The following is a 20,426-nucleotide window of genomic DNA, read 5'->3' as shown; positions in this document are numbered from 1 at the left end:
GACCATCCGAAATGCTCTTTACGGAAGTTCCTGTGAAGTTCTCTGGCGCGGGAAATTTGGCGGTTCCCGGAAATCACTAATGGTTTCCTCTAGCCATCACTGGCCCCTTCATACCACCCAAAGAGGGCCAATCTGCCCTTGTCCTTTTAGCTCCACTTGTTTAGGAATACAAGGCCCCGAAACGTAAATTTTCGACGAAACTGCGTAGGTTTCCTGTCCTCACAGCTACGAACTCGTGGGTGGCCTCGAAGTTGAGTGGTGGGCAGCAATGAATCCTTCTGAAATTATCGGTCCAAAGGTATTCGCAGGGCAGACACAGAATAAGCACTATCAGCACAGAAAAGCACTGTATACACGCTATAACAGCAGACACTTAGTGCTTTGTGGCGTTCAGGAGTGGTGGCTTCGAGCCTCGCACCCAGTATATCGAGGCGGGCGGCGACATGCCGGTCAGATCCCCTTGAACGCCTGAGCCCGCGTGTGTCGATAGTCCACACTAACAAGTACCTGGAGTGCTACTGCGGAGATTGGTCAAGGGAGCAAAAGGACCTTCCAAGCCTAACCTGTGGATCACCCTCCAACTCTATTTCATTGTCGTTCAGCCCAGCAAGGTCCTGCTTACGGTATTAGGATCTGTTTATTTTGACCTCTCTCCAGTACATCATTGCCATAGGACCCAGGATCATTCTTGCCTGCCTTTTCAGTTCGGCGTGCCTGGCTGACCTAACCTAGAAAGATCAGGTCACGATGTTTCGTCCTGCCCCCCAATTGCTTTCTGCTTTGGCATTGGCCGTATGTGCGCACATCACCGCTCTCCTGGCGATGGTCTTTTCGTCTGCAGACTCACGTTTTCGGGTCATTGCTATGCTCCTGATAGTTGTCCTGGTTCGACAATGTCTCCTTGCCATAGACGAGCCTTCCGATATAGGCGAGTTGTTCCGACTCTACATGTGCGGCTACGTACTTTACGCAAACGAATTTGTGCTCCTGAAAAAGCTCACGGTTCCGGCCTCGCCTTCGACCCCACAACGCCTCCTTTCCGGCCTGAGGCTTCTCTTCTCACCGAGAATCCACGTCTCTAGACAGGCAATTCCTCCATTTGACCCCAAGGAACCGAACTATGTACCGACGCGCTGGAAGTTCTTTTGCCGACAGGCACGCGGTGTCGCTTGGATGGCTACTGCTTACTACTGCGTTTTTCATCGCTACCCCTTGCGGGTCCTCATCACTGACTATGCTCGACCGAGAGAGCATCTCCTTCGCCGCTTGTCGCAGGTGAGCGGTCGTGAGGCGATCGTCAGAGTGTACACTGCATTCAAGGAGCATTTCAGAAACTATCTCTTGATGTCCCTCGGTCATAGCACAACCTCTCTTGTCGGCGTGTTCCTGTTTCAGGACGATCCAGCCGACTGGCCACCATTGTACGGACGCTTGAGGGATGCGTACACTGTCCGGAGATACTACAGCCACTTCTGGCACCGAGTCATGCGAACTGCATTTGTCTCGAATGCGAAGTTCCTGTTGTTTGGCCTCCTGCGCATTTCTCCTTCGGCCGTAATATCCAGGTATTTGGTTTCTATTACCGCCCTTGCGATATCCGGCACTATGCATTCGGTGGCGTTTTCGACTTCTTGGAGGTGTGCGAATCTTCGGCCGCTGTGGTATTACCTGTCGATCGCGGGCGCCATTCTGGTGGAGGATCTCGCACACTTAGGATACAGCAAATCAAAGGCGTTGCTTTCCGGAAAGGCCCCGACCCCTCATGCGAACGCAAATGGTACACAGGCTGTCAGCAAGTTGCCGTTACATGATGCAAGAGGGAAACATCTCGCCGGGTCAGAAGGTGGCCTCGGATCCTCCCTCCGCGGCCGCAGACCTTCTCCTGCTTGGCGATATTTTGGGTATCTATGGGTTATCTCTTTTGAATGCTGGTCGATTCCAAGGACGGTCTATCCACAGATGATCTGCAACTGGCAAGACCGTTATCTGGCATCAAATCCCGGGGAGACGCTTTGAGCAGCTGAGCACCGAATCGTGCCAGTCTTGGACATAATGCTGGACGGCGGGTTCTTCTCAATGCAAGAGCTCCTGGATGGCAAGGCCTTGGGATCAATTTACGTAATGCAGCTTCTAACCCGCGATTCTTCGTGTTTCTCCGTTGTTAGTGACACAAACCATCAGCCCTTTTTTCAGCCCTGTAGATAAGCACAGCTACCAGTGGGAAACCAGAAGCGATAGGGCTTGACAACGTCGCCCGAATCCTTCGAAGCCACTCTCCGCCACCACCAGTTTGATTTGAACAGATCTCCCCCTTGGCCCCATCCGCTCTCCCGGTCTGGATCGCACCGCTCCTGATTGATGGTTCTGCGTGAGGCAAATATACCGCGGGAACAACAATAGGATCCACAAACCCTCAGACAGCGCATAACGAAAGTGGAGACCGCGAAGCGTGTCTGCCCCACTGTGGAGTCGAATAGCGGTATAGAATACCCCGTCCTCGGTACGGTGTATGGAGTACTCCGTTTCCCCCATATCTCTCGTGGCCTGCGTTATCCTTACCAAAATCGTAATCACAGATGCTTTCGCGATACCTAACAACTAATCGGACAGCTGAAGCTCGATGCGGTAAGTGGACTAAACCACATTCGATTTTCTTTACCATCTGATCTTTCTCCACTGTGAATACCTCGTACCTCGTATTTTACCGTTATACCTAGTGCTGACCGATGCCCACACACTTCGGCGGTGGTAAGACAAAGGGGCTCCTGGGACTGATTTATTGGTTCAGGCTTCCAGCAAAGCAGACATTGATTCCCATGGGTACGTTACGGCGGGTGTGGAAGGTGGAGGAGTGGAACGTGTCAGAGTGCATTCATTATTGCGAAGTGTCATCACCCCCTTGTTGAAGAAGTGACTCGGGGGATTTTTGGGGAAGTTTGCCTGTTGACTAATGTATCCTGCAAAATAGCATAGCGCTTTTCGTCTGCATTTTGAACTCAGCCTCTCAGAGTAAATTTTGTCCGTCGGATTGGAAAGTTTCCATCGGATTCCTTCGAGACCTCCGTTTCACCCCCCTGAGACTCTTGATTGCCAATGCGAAGATATCACAATCATCTTTTCTGCGCACATACTGTATACCAAGAGAGGGAGTGATCGAGGATGGAAGACGACGGGACCATCATGGCGAACATGTCTCTGGAGTTCAGGCATGGAGAGGGTGTAGACCGGATTCCGACCACCTGGTTTGCCTCGGGGGACCCCATTGACTCGTTTATCTGGGCCCATGTGATTTTGATGGTCACTGCTTTCGCAGTCGTATTTCCCATCGGTATGGTTCTAGGCCTGGGGAAATCGCGATGGCACATCCCATTCCAGGTCTTTGGCTTGATCCTGACTGGTGAGTCTCTGCCACAGGCAGGCAATCCGAAAGCCCGGGTTTCCCAGTTGACCGGTCTATAGTTATCGGCTGGATACTCCCATCGTTCCACGGAGGCAGGCAGTATGTGAAGCCTAATATCCACGCAACGTTTGCAAAGTGGCTCCTGTGCGCTGTCGTCGCTCAAGCGGGAAGTGGGATATATCTGAGCTTCCGCCTGGAAGGCGGACGACATCGGGCAATGAGGAAGTTGTTGCAAAGGTGGCACGGTGTCGCAGGAAAGTTGATGCCTGTCGCCGGCTGGACACAGATGATGCTCGGAGGAGAGACATCGTAAGTACCTCCACTTGCGAGCAATCCGCCCGCTTCGAAGGCACTATCGGCTGATAAGCCGCGCTCAGACAAGGTTTCTGCCACGGAGACTGGCTCCCGATGTGCGCCGGTCATGTCTCTATGGGCTCTATCATGATCGGCACAGGAATTATACTGGTCATCATCACCATCGATGGTGAGAGGTGGATACGGAAGACTGGGCGATCGTTGGATTTCTATGCCTGCGCCACGATCGCAGCATCCGGATGTGGCAACGCACGTATGTTTCTTGCCTGTCGTCTCTTCCTGCTTGAACTTTTTGGCTGACTGATCTTAGTATTTGAACATGTCTGTGCCCTTGGACCGTGCGGAAGAGAAAAAGCTAGCTGACTCTTATCAAAGATTCCAGGCTCCGAGTGGAACCATCGCGAGTATAGCCACGTGGCGTTTGGGGTATTCTGGTGGATAGCAGGCATAGTCGGCCTTTGGCAGACCCGCAAACATGACCAGCGAACACCGATACCTGGCGTGGTGTTCCTGGTGACAGGGTGGTACTTCAGCATGCACGAACAGCCCAATCCCATGGCAAAGCACGTGCATGAGATCCTCGGGTGTGTGATGATGACCGCCGGAGCCCTACACTTTGTCGAGATTGCCTATTTCACCAGAAACCTCGATCGAAGCAGCAACGTCACAGTCGACTCTAGGCCTCACAAGAGTCCGAATCCGTCCGAGTTTGTCTTTTCGTTCGTAGGTTTTCCCACTGCAAGTCTCGCGGTAACAAGTATGTTTTGGCTCACAATGGAACATTCACAGTTGATCATAGTCATGGGCGTCATCAACATTTACGCCCCTCCCCAAACTCTGTGGCTCTTCAATTACTGGGGCCTTGACCACATTTCCCTCATGCTGATATGGTTCTCGATCGCCATGGGCATCATGTGTTGTAAGTCTATCCGTCACCCAGAGACTGTGCCAGAGATTCTGACATTCTATGCTAGTTACCCTCATGCTCGTTCAGCTCTATAGGAGCCTCAAAAACTCTGAAAGGCAGTCCATACGGGGTCACGGTGATCTTGGAATCGCGCAAGATACGGAGCTGTGTGGCCTATTGGGTTCGGATGCAGCTCAAGGTGATGAAGAGGAGGTCAAAACAACGACAGATCCCTCAATCCGTACACTACACACATAGTTGTCAATGAATCATATGGGTTGTTCATAAGGAAAGGACGTAAAAGGGGATCAGAACCAGGAACATGTCTTGGTGATGTTGCCACTGCCGATTCCATCAGGGTGAATGAGACTCGTTAATAAGATGCTGAACGCATTGATGGGCAACAAATGTCTTGAAGGCCTCCTTGACGCATCATCATGTGAAATCACATGCCGAAACGTGTTTCAGAACGTGTTTCAGGCCGGGCTCCCTTCCTCCGAGGCGTTGAACCAGTCTATCGACCTGACAGATTTGACCGAGGGTAGTCCTCACACCTCTCATAGGCCACGTGCTCTGTCTGACATGAGCTAAAGTATCCTCCAACTTTGCCCACCAGCGGTCAGTGCCCCAAAATGGGCAGCCTAGCCATCACTGTCAACATAAGCGCCCATTTCCGGGCACTCTCACTCGAAATCACCCAGGGTGTCCGTAAACTCGTCTGGTACATCGATAGAACCAAAGATCGCCCAGAATTGATTGTCAAAGTCCAGGTTCTCGGAGAGTTCGTCCACAATCTGTCCGAGATTTAGTTGTGATCCTGATCAATTTGACCGCCTAACTCACGACGTTGTCTGAGGATGAACATATCACCCTCGCATTCGCATCGGGGCAACCATTCAAGAGACCCTTGTCCCTCGACGGGTCGTCGCGGAGACTCTGTGGGGTTGCTGGTACCGTGTACGCATCTGCTCTGGAGTCTTTAGCAGTTCTCATGGTTCGTAAACACAATGCATTGCAGTCTCTCGGAAAGTCGAAGGATAGCATGCCTGCCGTCACGTGCTCGAGCTGGCCCAAGTGGCCTGCCACTACGTTGAGCAAAGCCAGATCCCCGCGTGCAGTGGCAGCATCAGGCTCTTTCAGGATGTAAAGGAGTAAATTGATATAGGCGTTCATCGGGTGGAAAAATGTCGCCCAGTTAGAAGAACTGACGTCGAGCCGGTGAGTCTTTAATTGCAGTATAATTTGCCGCGCGGAGTGTGCGATCGTGTTGGCCGACATCGTGGTCTGCTCCCGGAACAATGGAGTGCTCGTCCATCCTAAGCGGGATGAGATCCAGGGGTAAAAGAATATGACGTGTGTAGCCATGATTGTTGAGTGGACGTCGCTGTAGAGATATGAGCTGAGTAGTCGTCGATTCGGGCTCTGTGGCGTGGCTTCTGCGGCGCTGTTGTCCAGAAAGGCAGGGACCTTCTGTAGCAGTCCTTCGAGCTGGTTTTGTATGTCTTGGACAGTGTCATATGCCCGCTCAAAGCCTTGTTTGGATGCTTTGACCGACATGATGCGGGTTGTTACCTGGGAACATATTTGAGCATGCCTGATGATGAGCGTCACCATTTCTACATCAAGTCCACTTCCTGGTGGTCCCGTGGTTGGAATCGGTGTGCTGATATCGTTGTCATCGATCGATGATGGGCGACCGCTTCGTAACGATATTTGTTTGTCGATTATATAGATGGTCCACCACAACCAGTTTCTGGTCAGCAAGTCGGCAGATGACAGTCCCCACGAGGCTGACGGCTCCCGGTGAAGTCCTTTGGCTTGAGCTAGCTGTACGGCGTTCTTGCACAGGGGATATTCAATGCAGGGACTTGCGAGGCCCATAGCGTAAAAGGTCTGCGAGTCTGAAGGTCAGAATGGCCAACTCGCTGAAATGTCAACAACGAATAGCCCACCATGATCGTAAGGGCCTGAATGGCAGTCAGACCAGAATGACCGAAGATGATCTCTCCAAATACTGCCAGAGCGTTGCGGAACAGCTGCCACGCCTCGCTCTCGGCCTGCTCAAAGGTGGGGGAACTGCTGTTGGCCAGCAGACAGCGACAGCCCGTGGCATAGACCGCGTTGCGTAACGCAAACCATGCAGGATCCTCCATCTGGCTAGAATGAAGCTGACGAAAATGCTGTCTTAGCCTAGCTTCAAATGTTGAGCGAAGCAACATGCTAAAGATTGTGTTTGTCGAATCTTCAAAGTAAGCTGCGTGATAATTAGTGTCGATTGACGGAGAAATGGACCACGCCCACCGTTCACGTATTTCCACGCCATATCTGGGTCGGGCTCTGGATACCTGGTGGCCAGTGACTGGAAACGCTGGATCTTCAGGCGTTTACTCCAGGTTTTCATGAAGCAACTTGCGATGGACTCAAACTCGTTTGAATTTGTTCTTTCGCAGACCCAGGAAACCCCAGGTGGTGAACAGATTGAAACCCAAGACCAGGGACCGTGGTACTCCCAATTTACCTTGTGGAGTGGAATCATGTATTCGCCGGTCTCGACAACATTGACGGTAGTATCACCTACACTCGTTGCAGTCTGCTCAGGCACAAATTGTAGGGTTCCGTCCGGTCGAATAGGAGACCGTCCGATTGATGTGGTATTCCTACATGGTGCAATCAACTGATGCGTGTTATCAGAGATTGCCGAAGGCGCATTGAGATTATAGGGACTTTTGTTGGCCGTCACATTTGATTTGTCTCTTGGGTTATCGGGGCTTGCTGGAGCAATCGACCGCTGGTCGCCGACGAAATCCACGTATGTATCGACGGCTCTGTCCAACTCTGCAAAGGAGGCGCCAGCACTGAGGCTGTGAGTACCGAAGCCGTCACGGAAAGTGTGGGCTGTAGCAGGAATGGTTGGCTGCATCCTGTTGTCAACCAACGCTTCAGCATTCGTGTCGCGGCGTTGCGCTTGGCTGAGCGCTGTTTTGGCTCGTTTGCCTCTTCGTGACGGAGGGTAGAGACAAGACCTGTGCAGTCTTTGACAATGCTTGCAAGGTAAACCCCCACTGCCTGGATTTCGTGAGAACCTTACTGCGAGTGGTAGGTCGAAAAGTTGATTCATACACTTTACTTTTCTATCGCGACACTCTGAGCACGCATTGGTCAGCCGAGGGCCGTACGGCGAGGACGGCATGCTAGCACTTTGCTTGATATTCCAATATCCCTATAGTCAGGAGAAGAGTCTATGCGAGAGAGTTCTTGGGACTATATTGTATGTTCTGACGAACAAGCCGGTGCCAATATCGAGAGAAAGTAGTGGCTATAGCAGAGCGGGGGTGAGGTGCGACGCACGCCAGGTTCATTGCGGAGCGCGGGTAAACGAGGCAAACACGGGGTAAATGCGGGAGGGAGCGAAAGTACGAGTTACATTGTTTTGCGGAGTCGTACAAGGCAGGATGCACCTGTTCTACCAAGGAGCTCAGACCAACTCCACACCTCCTGACTTGCCAATGGTGCCTATAACAGTCAAAGATTGTTCCAGGAGTACCCGGCATTATGAGCTGATTTCTGGATTGCAGCAAACTTTGAACGAGATTCAAAGACCGCGAAGGGGTTGTCACCCACCTCATTTTCATTCGAACATGGCAGTTCTTCCCAAGCCCAGAATGTCCAGGCTGGCGGCCAAACTATGGACATTGCCATTGCCGACCTCACCGAGATCCTACTTTGATTGGCAGCCGGTTTTGCAGAGCCCGACCACAGAGCCAATTAATGCTCGCCAACTTCGGTGCTTCGGCCACTCCGCAAGTTGGCACTCGCTGGTCGTAGAATAGGTCTTCGGTGATCGGACACCAGAGTCACGGTCTCTTTTACGACAGGGGCTGTGGTGCAGCTCTTATGTGCGTGATGAAACTTGATCGAAGGCTTTCGATTCGAGAGCGCCATGCAAGTCTCGTAGCCGACCCCAAATACGGCTCCAGACATACCTCGCAAAACTGCGAAAAATATGTACGAATCTCGAATCTCGTGAAACGAAAGCCGGGGATCAGTGAGGAGGAGTTTCATTCTCACCGGCAACCACCATGGCCCGTTGGCTGCAGACCTTCTTTGCAAATATGGGATTGTAATGTGTCGACATGTGCGCTCGTTCTCTCATTGACATTTTTCGAGCGGCTAAAATTGTGTCCCAGTTCCATTTGACGCCCAAATACAAGACGTCTCGAACTCTCATTGGGGTTAAAGAAGATTTTTGATGCCATCACAGAATATTTGATGTCGTTGTACGTTGAAGGTCGCAAACCCCGGAGCATTCGATTTCTCACAAGGCTACAGCTACAAGAATATGGAAAATTTCTACAACGACCCTGAGTTCGTGGAGAAGATTCGGCCGGAAGAGCACAAGTTCGTGGACCACGATAGTCTGATTTTATGTGCTGGCGAAGTATATGTGGTTATTCGAGATAACAAGCCAGTCAAAGGCTTCGACGAAAGCCCATACTGAGATAGTCCTCTTCGGCGGCTAGTCATGGTCACCGAACAATAGAAGAATGTCAACCTGAGCAAAAATGGGACGACAATATGCCTGTTCTCGTTAGGAAATCGCCCTCCCAAGGACTAAACTACTTGCGGAACCTGCCTGGCGACATCGACCCTTCGACCCCAACCACTCCCGCGATCTCGAAACTCAGTCGCGGCGGGGGAGAGTCACACAAGGGCTCACTGGGTAGATGCTCCCCGAACTTTACCGCTCGGGGTGGCGGTCTTGGAGGGCAAGCTCTCTTGTCCATCTCTCAAGCCCCGAAGAAGGTCACCGGCCAATAATTCATTATTGCTGGTCGAGTTAGACGGGCTCATCCTCTGTCAAATAAAATGGTAGGTCCGTCCTTGTTTCGAGGACGGATCGTATTTCCCCGTATATCGACTACGGGAAGATTAAAAAGCCTCAACATCAACCAGTTCGATCCACGAAACATTGATTGTCAGATATCGAGGGGATTTTGAAACATAATGGGATCAACAGGGGACAAGCGACCTGTCTCTCTCCACATCTGGGTCACCAAAAAGCCCGAGATGTCTTATGAGGAGTTCCACCACTACTGGACCAACGTTCACGGACGAATGTTCTTGGAGATGGACGTGGTTCGGAAACATTGTTTGAGATATGAGCAGGTGCGTCACGCACGAGGCCCCGCATCGTTGCCATCTTTTTGCTTCTGACTTGTTGAAGCTAACAAAGATCCCTCTTTACAGTGGCAGGACGACCCGGAAGAGCGCAAGGCCGTCGAGGACGCTTTTGGGATGGACCACTCGGGCTGGGACGGCCTTGCGGTCTTGACGTTTGACTCCATCGAGGGCGCAAAGGCTGTCTATCACGATCCGGAATTCGTCAAATTCGCCACAGAGGATGAACCGAGGTTCTGTAAATATCCCGGTGTGAGCAAGAGAGTCGCCGTGGTGGGAAAGCCTCATATCGCTTGGAACAAGGACGACAGCGTCGGCTATTACGGACATTGATTAGAGAGGATATAATCAGATAGCGGCCGCCGCTCTAATCAGAGAGAATCAGTATCCAATGCATGCTGTAATAACAGGTTGAGGTACTGGAACTCGTTGATGATTCTGTTCTATCTCAGGTGTAACAGCTCCATCATGTTCATTACCGGCGAGTCTCTAGAGCATTATCTTGAAAGATACTACACTTATCTGAAGGAACAGTCAAAAATGATCCGTCTTGGCCTTCGAACGACAGCTACATAAACTCGACACTGCCGGCTCTGGGAAGAGTCGCTTCAGCGATCAACCGTGCGCGATCCGCCGACCGAGGCTTCAGCTCGAACTCGAAGGGCTTGGGCATGACATTGGACCCTTCCGTGTAATCGGAATCATCAATCGGTACCTCTTGACCGTCTGGCCTCACCTTCTTGGAAATGTTACATGCCCACGCCAGGGTCGCAATCTGTATGATGAGAGATCGGTCGGCAGTCTCGAGGCCCGGACAGATTCGTCGGCCAAACCCAAACGCCGAGAATCGTTTGATATTTGGGTGGATTTCCAGAGGTCCCTTGTAGGTTGGCCATGCCGTCTCGAGGTACCTTGACGGGTTGAAAGTCTCGCCGTCAGGATACAAGGAGTGTTCTCGATGAATCGCCCACTGATTTCCATGCACGAAAGAGCCTTGGGGAATATGGTATCCCTGGTATTCATCGTCTCTCGTCAATCTGTGTGGAAGGTCTGGAGACATTAGCATGAAGTCCTAGAGGTTCCAAGGTCAAAGAGGAGACGCTTACTCCCGGGCACGACTGGCCTCCACCGCAAGATCTCCTTAGCAATGGCCCTGACGACCCTGAGCTGAGGTCTGTCGGCAAAACTCGGCAGTCGATTAGGTCCAACGACAGCATCGAGCTCGTCTTGCAGCTGTGTCTGCCATTCTGGATATAAAGCCATTGCCATGATAAAGGTCTGCATCGCATTGGAAGTCGTACCTGAACCTCCACCATACAAGGTACCTAGAACGTAGGTGATGTCGGGTACTTCCAGTTCCCAGCGGCCATCCTTTTTAAGCCAGCAACGCGCGAAGGACTCAGGAGTTTCGGGAATCTTTGACTTCCAACGTTGTTGGGCTTCCTCCACGAGTCCTTGGAAGTAGGCCAGCTCCACCTCTCGCAAGGCTTGGGCTTCGGCTCGAAACGGCGTCATCCAAGCTGGTAGCTTCAGCAAGGCCGGGATGAGCTCCACTAGGTATCCACCGGGAGTTCCCAGGCGCTCGATGTTGTGCATTCGTTCCGAGATTGTGTGAGTATGGTACTCCTCTTCGTCCGGCTTGGTGACGTCCTTACCATAGATCTCCTTCAGTGATACTAATGTGGCATAACGGTCGAACCAGTAAATGTAGCGTTCAGGTTCCTTCATTATCGATTCGACCATTCTCAGGCATTGAAATGTTTGATATGGCTCCCATTGAGCAGCCATTGCCGGCGTCAGCATCGACGCCGCGAAGCGTCGACCCAGGCGCCAGTACTCGGACTCGCTACTGGATGCCAGCAGATCCCTTCCCCCAGTGACAAGCCGGATCATATGTAGAGTGCCGCGGTCTGAATAGATTGCTCCCCTTTTCGCCATCAGATCCTCGGCAATGGTTTGACTGGAAACGATGACATGAGTGCTGCCCAGAACATTGAGTCTGAAAATAGGACCGTATATATCTGCCCATTCCTTGAACTTAAGGTATGCCTTTTCTCTCGGCATGTCAAAGAAGTTTCCCACGATAGGATAACCTTTTACAGTCAGCTGGGGGGAACCAATATCTCTGGGTCTTTGACCTTTGGGACCGGGGAGTTCCTTGAGTTTCCCGGGCACACGTCGTTTGTAACGCAGATAGCAGAAGCTCAATGAGAGTAGCATTGCCGTCACGGCAAGTCTCGTAGATAGACACATCTTAACGACAATCTTGCTCAAACCCCATTTGCGACATCATCTGCAAGAACTTCAGAATTTATCACCTTAAAGAATGTGTGATTACGCGTTATTCAAAGGGCTGAGTTCGACTGTGATGGAAAGCAGGGTGGGACTCGGCGTCTTGGGCTCGGTGAACTTGCTCTCTGGTATACTAGCCTGGGTTACCCATGACGTCCGGGCACGGAGTATACCTATCTGCGGTTTGGGCCGGCGTCAGACTGTATATTTATCGAGGCTTACTAGCGGCATCGGTGGCCATCGGCCCCATGAATATGATCGACGGCCATTGTAAGCCTTTGGCATCCCTCCAGTCCACTCTGGGTCGGTGCTTAGGGCTTGCCGGTACCAACGAGACATTGTTTGGTCCTTCGTTGTCGTGCCGATGGATATAAGTTGCAAAAGGTGTAACATTTGCCGGACAGTCTCTCGTCTAATAGCCGCCAGAGATTGATTCCTAAATCGATGCTAATCCTCTTGGGGAACGGACATCCTAATTCGGTGATACTGACATCCAATAACCGGTTCTATACCTGATCACGTGTTAGTATCACCTTCCGAGAGAGACGCTAACTGAAAGTAGTAAGTCTATTACCAAGTTAGGTCAAGAATACGATCGGATATGAATCGATTCCTAGCAACCCTAGGCCTTTTTGGGGGGGGGGGGGTTCTTCGAATAGGTATGTGCCGATGCTATCTCAAGTCGAGAACGCCGTGGTAATTCGTATAAAATATAGCTCTAGATCGTGTCAAATACTGATGACCGAGCCCCGAGTATCAAGCGCAAATAGCGGAACTACACCTTCATTCAAGAAAAACCGGGCCGAATGGAAAATCTGGGGACCTTTTCTTACTTCGGCGTCCCGGGGAATGTCGTTGTTCAGACTTTGGCACGTCCAACGGAAGAGGGCGAGACAGTTTCGTAAGGTAAGTATGAAGAAGCATGGCGAAGAGGATGTACTTCTAAGAATGAAAAGGTGGACAGGAACGGAGGTGATTAGATTGCACCACTCTATGGTCATATTTGTGGGTTGCAACTTGCATGAACTGATTGCTTTGTATTCGGTCAGGACATGCGTCTCTATTTGCCCACCGATTTGCATACCATCACTCTCTCGGCAAGTGGTTTAAAAACTTTTTCACACGGTTGTGAAGTCGGCTTGCCGAATACAATTTGACCTTTCAATTTCCAATCATCGATGATGTTGTACCGCTGGGCCAGCTTCGCGTCTATAAGCGGACTGTAATGTTGCAAATTGGCTCCGAGGCCTTCTTGGGCAAGCGCAGTCCATACTTGAGGAGACACGCATTCAGCATGCACTCGGAACACGAGAGGATAGCATGGGATCGAGTCATTGTGATATGCTTACGGACAAAAGTGCACATCGCGTTCGTGTGCTCAGCCCACGAGGGGAAGTGATCTCTATACAAAGGATACGTCTGCTGGAGCGATGCTGTATCGGCCAGACTTTCAAAAAGAAGTATCTCATTACAAAACAATCAGTATTGGAGTGTTTGGTTGGTTAGCAGACTCACAGTGCCGTGCGCCGCAGCGAAAGCCGACAGTTTCTTCTCGGACGCCAGCCAGACCTCCTTCGGTGCCACCGCGAAGACGGCAGGCTTTGCAATATCGTTCCAAAGGTGTTCGTGTTCGTCGCCGAGCAACACAAGGGCGCGGGTCGACTGAGAATTGAAGGAGCTTGGAGTATGGAGGATAGCCTCGTGGACAAGATAGATGACCCTCTCATCCGAGAGTTGAGGGCACTTGGCCAACGAATAGACTGTCCTTCTGGTTCTGCACGCGGCAAGAAAGCCGTCAGCACTGTGCCGATCAGAGGTGTTTGACATATTGATGTGAAGTGCTGTTGTATCAGAGAATGCTGTAGTGTGGAAGAGGTTATTACAAGAGTATTGCACGTTAAGAGACATCACCTCTGAAGTTAGTAGTGCTGCATCCATTTGAGGGGTATTAGATGCTCGGTCAACTAAAACCACATGCCATTACAGACACTTGTTGCAGGTCGGAGTTCGCTTCTTGGCTCTCTATATTCTGGCAACAGGTTTCGTCAACAGCCGGCTGGAATGATGCACTGCACCAGCTCATCTGACTCGGGATTTGCCAGAGCATTCTAGATCGGCCGCAGCCAGGAAAAATAGATTATGATGTGATCGGCGTCAACCAAACTACTAACCTGTTACAGCCGGTGAATGGGAATAGCCTCGCTCCGCGAGGATGCAAAAGTTTTGCGTTCACCGGAGTTCGCACGCTTTTCATGACGGCAATGTCGGCATTGACCGGCGTAGTGGACCACTTCCGAGCTGTCTTTATGATGGAGGGTGAAAATTGAACTCTTGTCGATGATGCCAGCATTTGCACAAAGAGCCTCAATTCGGCCCCATCTGTCGAAAGTCCCCTTGTAGGCGTCTGCCTGTTGGTAGTAATCGCGACGTCGCACTGGTAATAGACAAGCCTTTGGTCGTCAACTTCTTCAGCTAGTTTGTCGGCAAGTGGTCTTTGAGATGGAAGATCAAGCGCCGCAACCTTCCATCCTCGCTTGATCAGCGTCACTGTGGTTTCGGCTCTTATCCCCGACTTTGCAGATTAGAACCAAGAGCTTGGGACTGGTCAAGATATTTTACGTACCACGCCTTCTGTCACAATAGCAACCCGTCCGGTCATGCTTGTGGAGGTAGAGTACAGTCGCAGGCCTCCTGGAATAGTCTGAGGATTTGAAAAAGGGGATCGATGGTAGCGGAATATACTGATATTTACGGAAGCCTGGATATCACCACAATCACTCCTTAACGACTCAAGCCTGTCACGGACAAGGCTAGAATATTTCGTTGAATGCTCGCAGGAGAGGCCAAGCAACGGTGACGTTAAGAGCTTTCACAATGTCTAACATCAGCCGACACGACATTCTCCACGGGTACTGCGGTGTTGGATTCTTTACGATGCATGTTCGGACCCTTCAGCGTTCTGACTCGCCCGACACTCATCACTAAATTACTAGCGCTTCGCATTTAGCCCTCTATTAGGCCATATACAGAAGTGCACGTATCCAAGCAGACGCTGTATGGAGACGTTGAAGGGCTTGCCCTACCTCAGGAGAGATCTTTCCAGTACGAAGTTATTGCCATGACGAAATCAGTGGGCAGGTTTGAAGTTTCCCCGAATCGCCTCACTCTTGTATCCCTGAAATATCGGTTTCGGTCTGAGATTTGACAGGACTCATTTGACGGACGGGGTACGGAGAACTGTATACGGGGTCTGTTGGCTATCCCACATAGTAAGAAATAGAATGCTAATGCATATATATCGTAGAACTAATTATTATATCAATAACCGTAGCTAGACCGCCGCTATACTTCCATTACGTGCTACATACGAACCCATTTAGCACTTCCTCGCAGATCCACAAACAGTCGGGGACCAGACCAAGTACAATACTACGTACATAGTAAATGGCAAGTAACGTGGCAATCTAACTACTCGACCGCTAGCTACATCGCCCTACTCTAATATCACTAAGTCAACTCTACTGACTCTCGCTGGTGACACCTTTCGTCACGTATCGTTGTAAAGCGATCCGTCATCAGGGAGCGTATCATCCGGTGTTCGAGAAGCAGACCAACTCGAGCCATTCTGGCATAGGTACACGACTGCGAATCGTCTCGGTGTTGATTACCCAAGTCGCTTAAAGTTGGTAGTCCGCTTGGACTTGCCGTTCTTCGAACCATCAGTGTATCTCCGACGCGACTCCGAGAAGCAATCCTCGACGGGGGTTGTGCAGAGGCGTGAGAGCGGCCAAATTACGAGCGTCGACCACGGGCCCCCTGATATGGTACGAATAGCTGCTCCACGAAGATTGGCAATAATGCAGGACGCGCCCAAGTGAACGAGCTCTGGAGGGGACCGGTGGTACAGAGCTCTCCCGGTATTGTTGAACTTACTAGATCAACACCACATGATATAGCACGCGTTTACCAATGCCTTAGACGTGACGTGAGTCAAGCTTCCCGGGGGAAACTACTGGGCTATGTACAGAGATCATCTCTTGTGTAAATCAGCTTGGACAGAGACCTCTACCACATCGCGGTCGTCCCCGAGATGTCTCCCGAAGCAGAAAAGGTGGCCTTTGTCACTGGCGCCAACGGCGTGACGGGACAATATCTCGTCGCCCAACTTGCACGAGAGCCCCAATGGACCCGTGTCATCGCAACCTCTCGCCGACCTCCTTACAGCTTGCCACAGTCCACCCGTGTGACCTTCCACCGGCACGACCTGAACCAAGATGTGGACGCGATCACGGAAGCACTCGAAGAAATGGATGCGACTCGGATCACGCACTTTTTCCACATGGCGTACATCCATCACGACAGTTTCGAAAAGCAGTACGAATATAACGTCCCCTTCTTCCAGAATGTCCTCACGGCCGTCGAGAGGCTGAATAGAGACACCTTGCAGCGAGTGGTGCTGCAGACGGGCGCCAAACACTACGGCCAGGCATACAAGGCGCCGCCGCGGCAGCCCATCACGGAGGATCTGGGACGCCTGGGTTTGGACGGCCCACCCAATTTCTATTACCCTCAGGAAGACTTCATGTTCGGGCTCCAGAAGGGCAAGCGATGGACATGGAGCGTGACTCGTCCTTTCTTGATCAGTGGTGTCTCTGCCGGTACGTCCTGGAACCAAGGCTGTTTTTTTGTGAGATTCAAGGCACCCATAACGACAAACTAATTGTGGCGTTCCAGGAAGCGGTCAGTCCTTTACCTGCACCGCCGCGATCTACTTCACGATCCAGAAAGCTCTGGGCGAGCCTGCGGTATTTCCCGTCCCTGTCGACGGCGACAGCTGCTACGAGAAACGGCAGGACTTCTCATCCGCCACAAACATAGCGGCGTTCACCAGCCATCTCGCCACTCATGAAGGAGGCGCAAATCAGGCATATAATATTGTCGATAAAGATGCAAGCGAGACCACATTCGCAGACCTGTGGGAGTACATGGGAGGATACTTTGGGGTGCCTGTAACCACCAGGGCAGGATTTGACCTCGCACAAGATATTGAGAACAAGCTCCAGGCCGGGGTTTGGGAACAGATAGTCGACCGTCACGGAGGAAGCAGAGACGCGTGCGAACGGTTCGCCACGTGGAGGTTCTTTGCGTGGGCCATGGGCAACGCGCCGTGGGGCTCCCATGTGAGCATGGACAAGGCCGCCCAAGAACTCGGATGGACGGTCCAATGTGATACTCGGCAAGATATCAAATGCATCTTCGACACCATGAGGGAGGAGAGAATCATCCCTCAGATATGACCCTCAGCGCTGTAAGATATCCCATGTAGATCTGTGCCATTTCAGGCCAGCTTCACTAAAAAGAGAGAGAGAGAGAGAGAGAACTTTGACAACCCTTCCACAAGGTGTACAAAGGGCTTCAACGAGTCACGTCCCAGATGGTCGTCGAGACAACACTCGAGACCCGCACTGGAGATGCACCTGGCAAATCCCAGCGTCGGCACTTCAGACGTTGAACCGATGGCTGGTCGCTTCACACATCTCCGAGAAGGAGACGACGGAGTTAGCTCTTCCACGCGCGTGCTGGCCGTCCCCATTTTGACGTATCACGAACGTCTGGAGCCTTTCCTTTTCATCCCAGACCACGACTTGGGCATCGAAGAGCATAAATACCTTTTTGTTACCATCGCCATCACCATCATCATCGTGCACAGAGTCTTGGAGCTAACCCAGATTTAAAAAAAAAAAGCAAGGTAGGGACTAGAAGAATTTGCCCAATGAAGGTAGTAGTACCCACTGTGGCTCTCTCCAACACATCATGGCCCAAACAACTTTCGACGAACCATTCCGGACTTCGATTCCTTGCCCCAAGTTAAGGGCATGCCGCAGGGCTGCGCATGGGGTGTCTTCGACAAGGCAGACGGCAAGAAGGATCATCTGGGAACTCTGAATCTCCTCACGCCGGAGGTTGGTCCGCGAAGCCGCGAAGGAGGTCCGGGGGTGTCGATTTCACTGAATTGGTCCTTCGGCGCCCAATACCAAGGCCGAATTCAGACGGCAAGCGCTCAAGCACATTGTCATTGACATGTCCGAGGGGCACTTGGGCACCATTGCCTTTGACGACGAGGTCTCCTTTAACACCTAGGCTTCGAGCCAGTGGGATAGTCTTATTCTCATTATCCTAACGTGGACACTCCCTCGGAAACGGAATACGCGTGTGGTGGCAGGAACCTCGGGCTGGTCACTTGCGCCCAGCCAGAATCCAGCAACATGGCGCTTACTTAAATTGCTTGACACGATTGATGGCAAGAAGTAGGCCATCAATGGCTCAATATAGCCGTTCGCTCATCATTGAAAGCATCGCCCTCCGCATACGTCACCTCGGTGTTTCACCAGTCATGACTCAGTTGACGTCTCGCCGATAAGAGAATGTCCAGCGCCCGTAGGCTACTCTTGAAAGCGATACTCATCTCGCCGAGGGTCTGGAGGCAGGTGGTCAAATTGTCCGATGCAGTCGAGCTCTCTCCCGGTGATTTGGATGTTTGCTCTCGGTGGATCTTGTAGACATGTATCAAGCCAGCTGTCAGGACAACGTATACCGACTGTACGTGCAGGGCCTTTGTGGAAAACGTCGTCGTGTATATCTTGAGGAGCTGGCATATTTCGTCTGCAGAGTCTGTGCACGTCTGAAGTTCCTTGTCTGAACGTGTTTGCGAGGGCAAGTCGTCGCCAAAAGGTGCTATCAGAGTCCGATGCAGGAGTATCACGATTGTATGATATTGCATACTGTGACGGCGGAAGTCAACTTCAGTGAAACCGGGCATAGTGGAAAAGGTTCAGACGTGTCTGACTTACTGGAGAAGAAGGACCGTTGGATCTTCATTGCTTCCTGCAAATGAGGCAGACGACGTGTTGATTTGTAACTCGAGCGGGAGGGACTCTCTCCACCACTGTAATTGATGAACCATTGAAGTCACGAAGGACAGATGATCTTGTGGTGATAGTGTTTTAACCGTGTAGCTGAAGCATCATCAGCTTCAAACAACACCCTACTTTCTTCAAGATTGAGACTAACAAAGTTTTTTGGATCTGTGCCATTATGGAAATCAAGGTGCAGAATTGTCGGTGGACTGCAGGCGAAGATGGTACATCGAGGCCCGGCTCTGGCGTAGAAACTTCCCAGGTACGGTCCGCGTCGACTCTAGGTGAAGGCACGTTTGACCCAAGACCCGCGGTCGCGAGGGGCCTACCGAGATAACAGCTCCAGAACCTACAGCTAATGTTGGCTAACGAATGCAGATAGTCAGCGAAGGGAGACGGGATTTGTAAGCTCACACATCCGTGGCTTGCATGGTCCAGAACAAGCCTCTCCGGAGTTGAAGCATCTCCATATTCGTTGTCACAGGCATGATATTGTCTTGACCGTCAATATGTAAGCCAAGCTCGACACCAATTCGAGCCGCCATGCCTGTTGGTGTACAGAATCAGCAAAATTGGAGCATGAGAGGATGATGGCTATCTTACCGGAATACAGCCAACCTATTTCATGTGAAGGACAACAATCAGCAGCAGAAGCTCAAAGACAATCACGTGGCATCGCCCGCCACGGTCCTACAAGGCCTTACCACGAGCGTCACCGGCTCGACCAGCTTCGTAGAACGATAGGATGATCAAAGCCTGAACGGTAGCCAATGTCGGATGATCCATCTCGAGATCCACAAGGGCTTTCGCCCGAGCAGCGAAGAAATCGTCTTTCGTATTCGCTGGGATGGCTGCTGGGAAGGGGCGAGTGGAATGGAAAGCTCCGAGCGCATATCTATGAAGACCGAAATCCGGTCAACAGGGTCAGAAAGTGATCATCATGGGCATCAGGGTCCACCACGCCGGGAGGATACATACATTGCGTTGTTGAGGAGCAGTGAATATAGATTGGTGTCCTCGCCTTTCTCAAAGCGAGCCTTCTCTTGGAAGTATATCGACTCATTTAGTATGTTAAGGAGCGGGTTCTCCCACAGGAAGAACTGCGCAGTCAAGTAATCTTCGAATTCTTCGTCGCCGACCCAATGCAGCCCATTTGAGCCGAGAATCTCCTCGCAGGAGTTCCGGAAGCGACGGCCCTTGGACTGATACAGCCCGTACATGGGGGCGTTCTGATCCAGATCGAGATTACTGGTGACGCCAAAGTATCGTAGGTCGCCCCTTCCGACTTGCTGCAAAACCCCGGTTCGTGTCGCCCAGTGACCCGGGAGGGATTCCGGCACTGGTGCGCCATGTTCTGTGGTGGACTTGTTCGATATGCCGACCGCGCGGTAGTTCGACGACACTGCCACATCGTTGA

The 20,426-nt window shown here is 51.5% G+C and overlaps 4 protein-coding genes across 4 annotated transcripts; 3 read left to right on the top strand and 1 right to left on the bottom strand.

The window, feature by feature from the left end:
* Positions 1-747: 747 nt before the first annotated feature.
* Positions 748-2,016, top strand: PV07_08238 (uncharacterized protein; the record flags this gene model as incomplete). The annotated part of the gene is made up of 1 exon (XM_016395382.1): positions 748-2,016. One exon carries the CDS (start codon positions 748-750, stop codon positions 2,014-2,016), a length of 1,269 nt encoding a protein of 422 aa, XP_016248801.1.
* Positions 2,017-3,003: 987 nt separating this feature from the next.
* On the top strand, positions 3,004-4,883 carry PV07_08237 (uncharacterized protein). The gene is made up of 7 exons (XM_016395381.1): positions 3,004-3,397; positions 3,460-3,709; positions 3,778-3,968; positions 4,026-4,036; positions 4,091-4,438; positions 4,505-4,634; positions 4,690-4,883. The coding sequence occupies exons 1-7, from the start codon at positions 3,160-3,162 to the stop codon at positions 4,878-4,880; spliced, it is 1,359 nt and encodes a 452-aa protein (XP_016248800.1). The 5' UTR covers positions 3,004-3,159; the 3' UTR covers positions 4,881-4,883.
* Positions 4,884-9,689: 4,806 nt separating this feature from the next.
* On the top strand, positions 9,690-10,133 carry PV07_08236 (uncharacterized protein; the record flags this gene model as incomplete). The annotated part of the gene is made up of 2 exons (XM_016395380.1): positions 9,690-9,788; positions 9,870-10,133. The coding sequence occupies 2 exons, from the start codon at positions 9,690-9,692 to the stop codon at positions 10,131-10,133; spliced, it is 363 nt and encodes a 120-aa protein (XP_016248799.1).
* Positions 10,134-13,571: 3,438 nt separating this feature from the next.
* On the bottom strand, positions 13,572-13,919 carry PV07_08235 (uncharacterized protein; the record flags this gene model as incomplete). The annotated part of the gene is made up of 1 exon (XM_016395379.1): positions 13,572-13,919. One exon carries the CDS (start codon positions 13,917-13,919, stop codon positions 13,572-13,574), a length of 348 nt encoding a protein of 115 aa, XP_016248798.1.
* Between the last annotated feature and the right edge of the window lie 6,507 nt (positions 13,920-20,426).

Source organism: Cladophialophora immunda, assembly GCF_000835495.1.
Source record: "Cladophialophora immunda strain CBS 83496 unplaced genomic scaffold supercont1.4, whole genome shotgun sequence".
Lineage (NCBI taxonomy): Eukaryota > Fungi > Ascomycota > Eurotiomycetes > Chaetothyriales > Herpotrichiellaceae > Cladophialophora > Cladophialophora immunda.
This window is presented reverse-complemented; position numbering and strand designations above follow the sequence as displayed.

Excerpts from the sequence above, each read along its gene's own strand:
- PV07_08237 (XM_016395381.1), top strand. The coding sequence starts at position 3,160 with ATGGAAGACGACGGGACCATCATGGCGAACATGTCTCTGGAGTTCAGG. Across the intron at positions 3,710-3,777 it reads ATGCTCGGAGGAGAGACATC|ACAAGGTTTCTGCCACGGAG; the intron begins GTAAGTACCTCC and ends AGCCGCGCTCAG. Across the intron at positions 4,635-4,689 it reads CGCCATGGGCATCATGTGTT|TTACCCTCATGCTCGTTCAG; the intron begins GTAAGTCTATCC and ends ATTCTATGCTAG.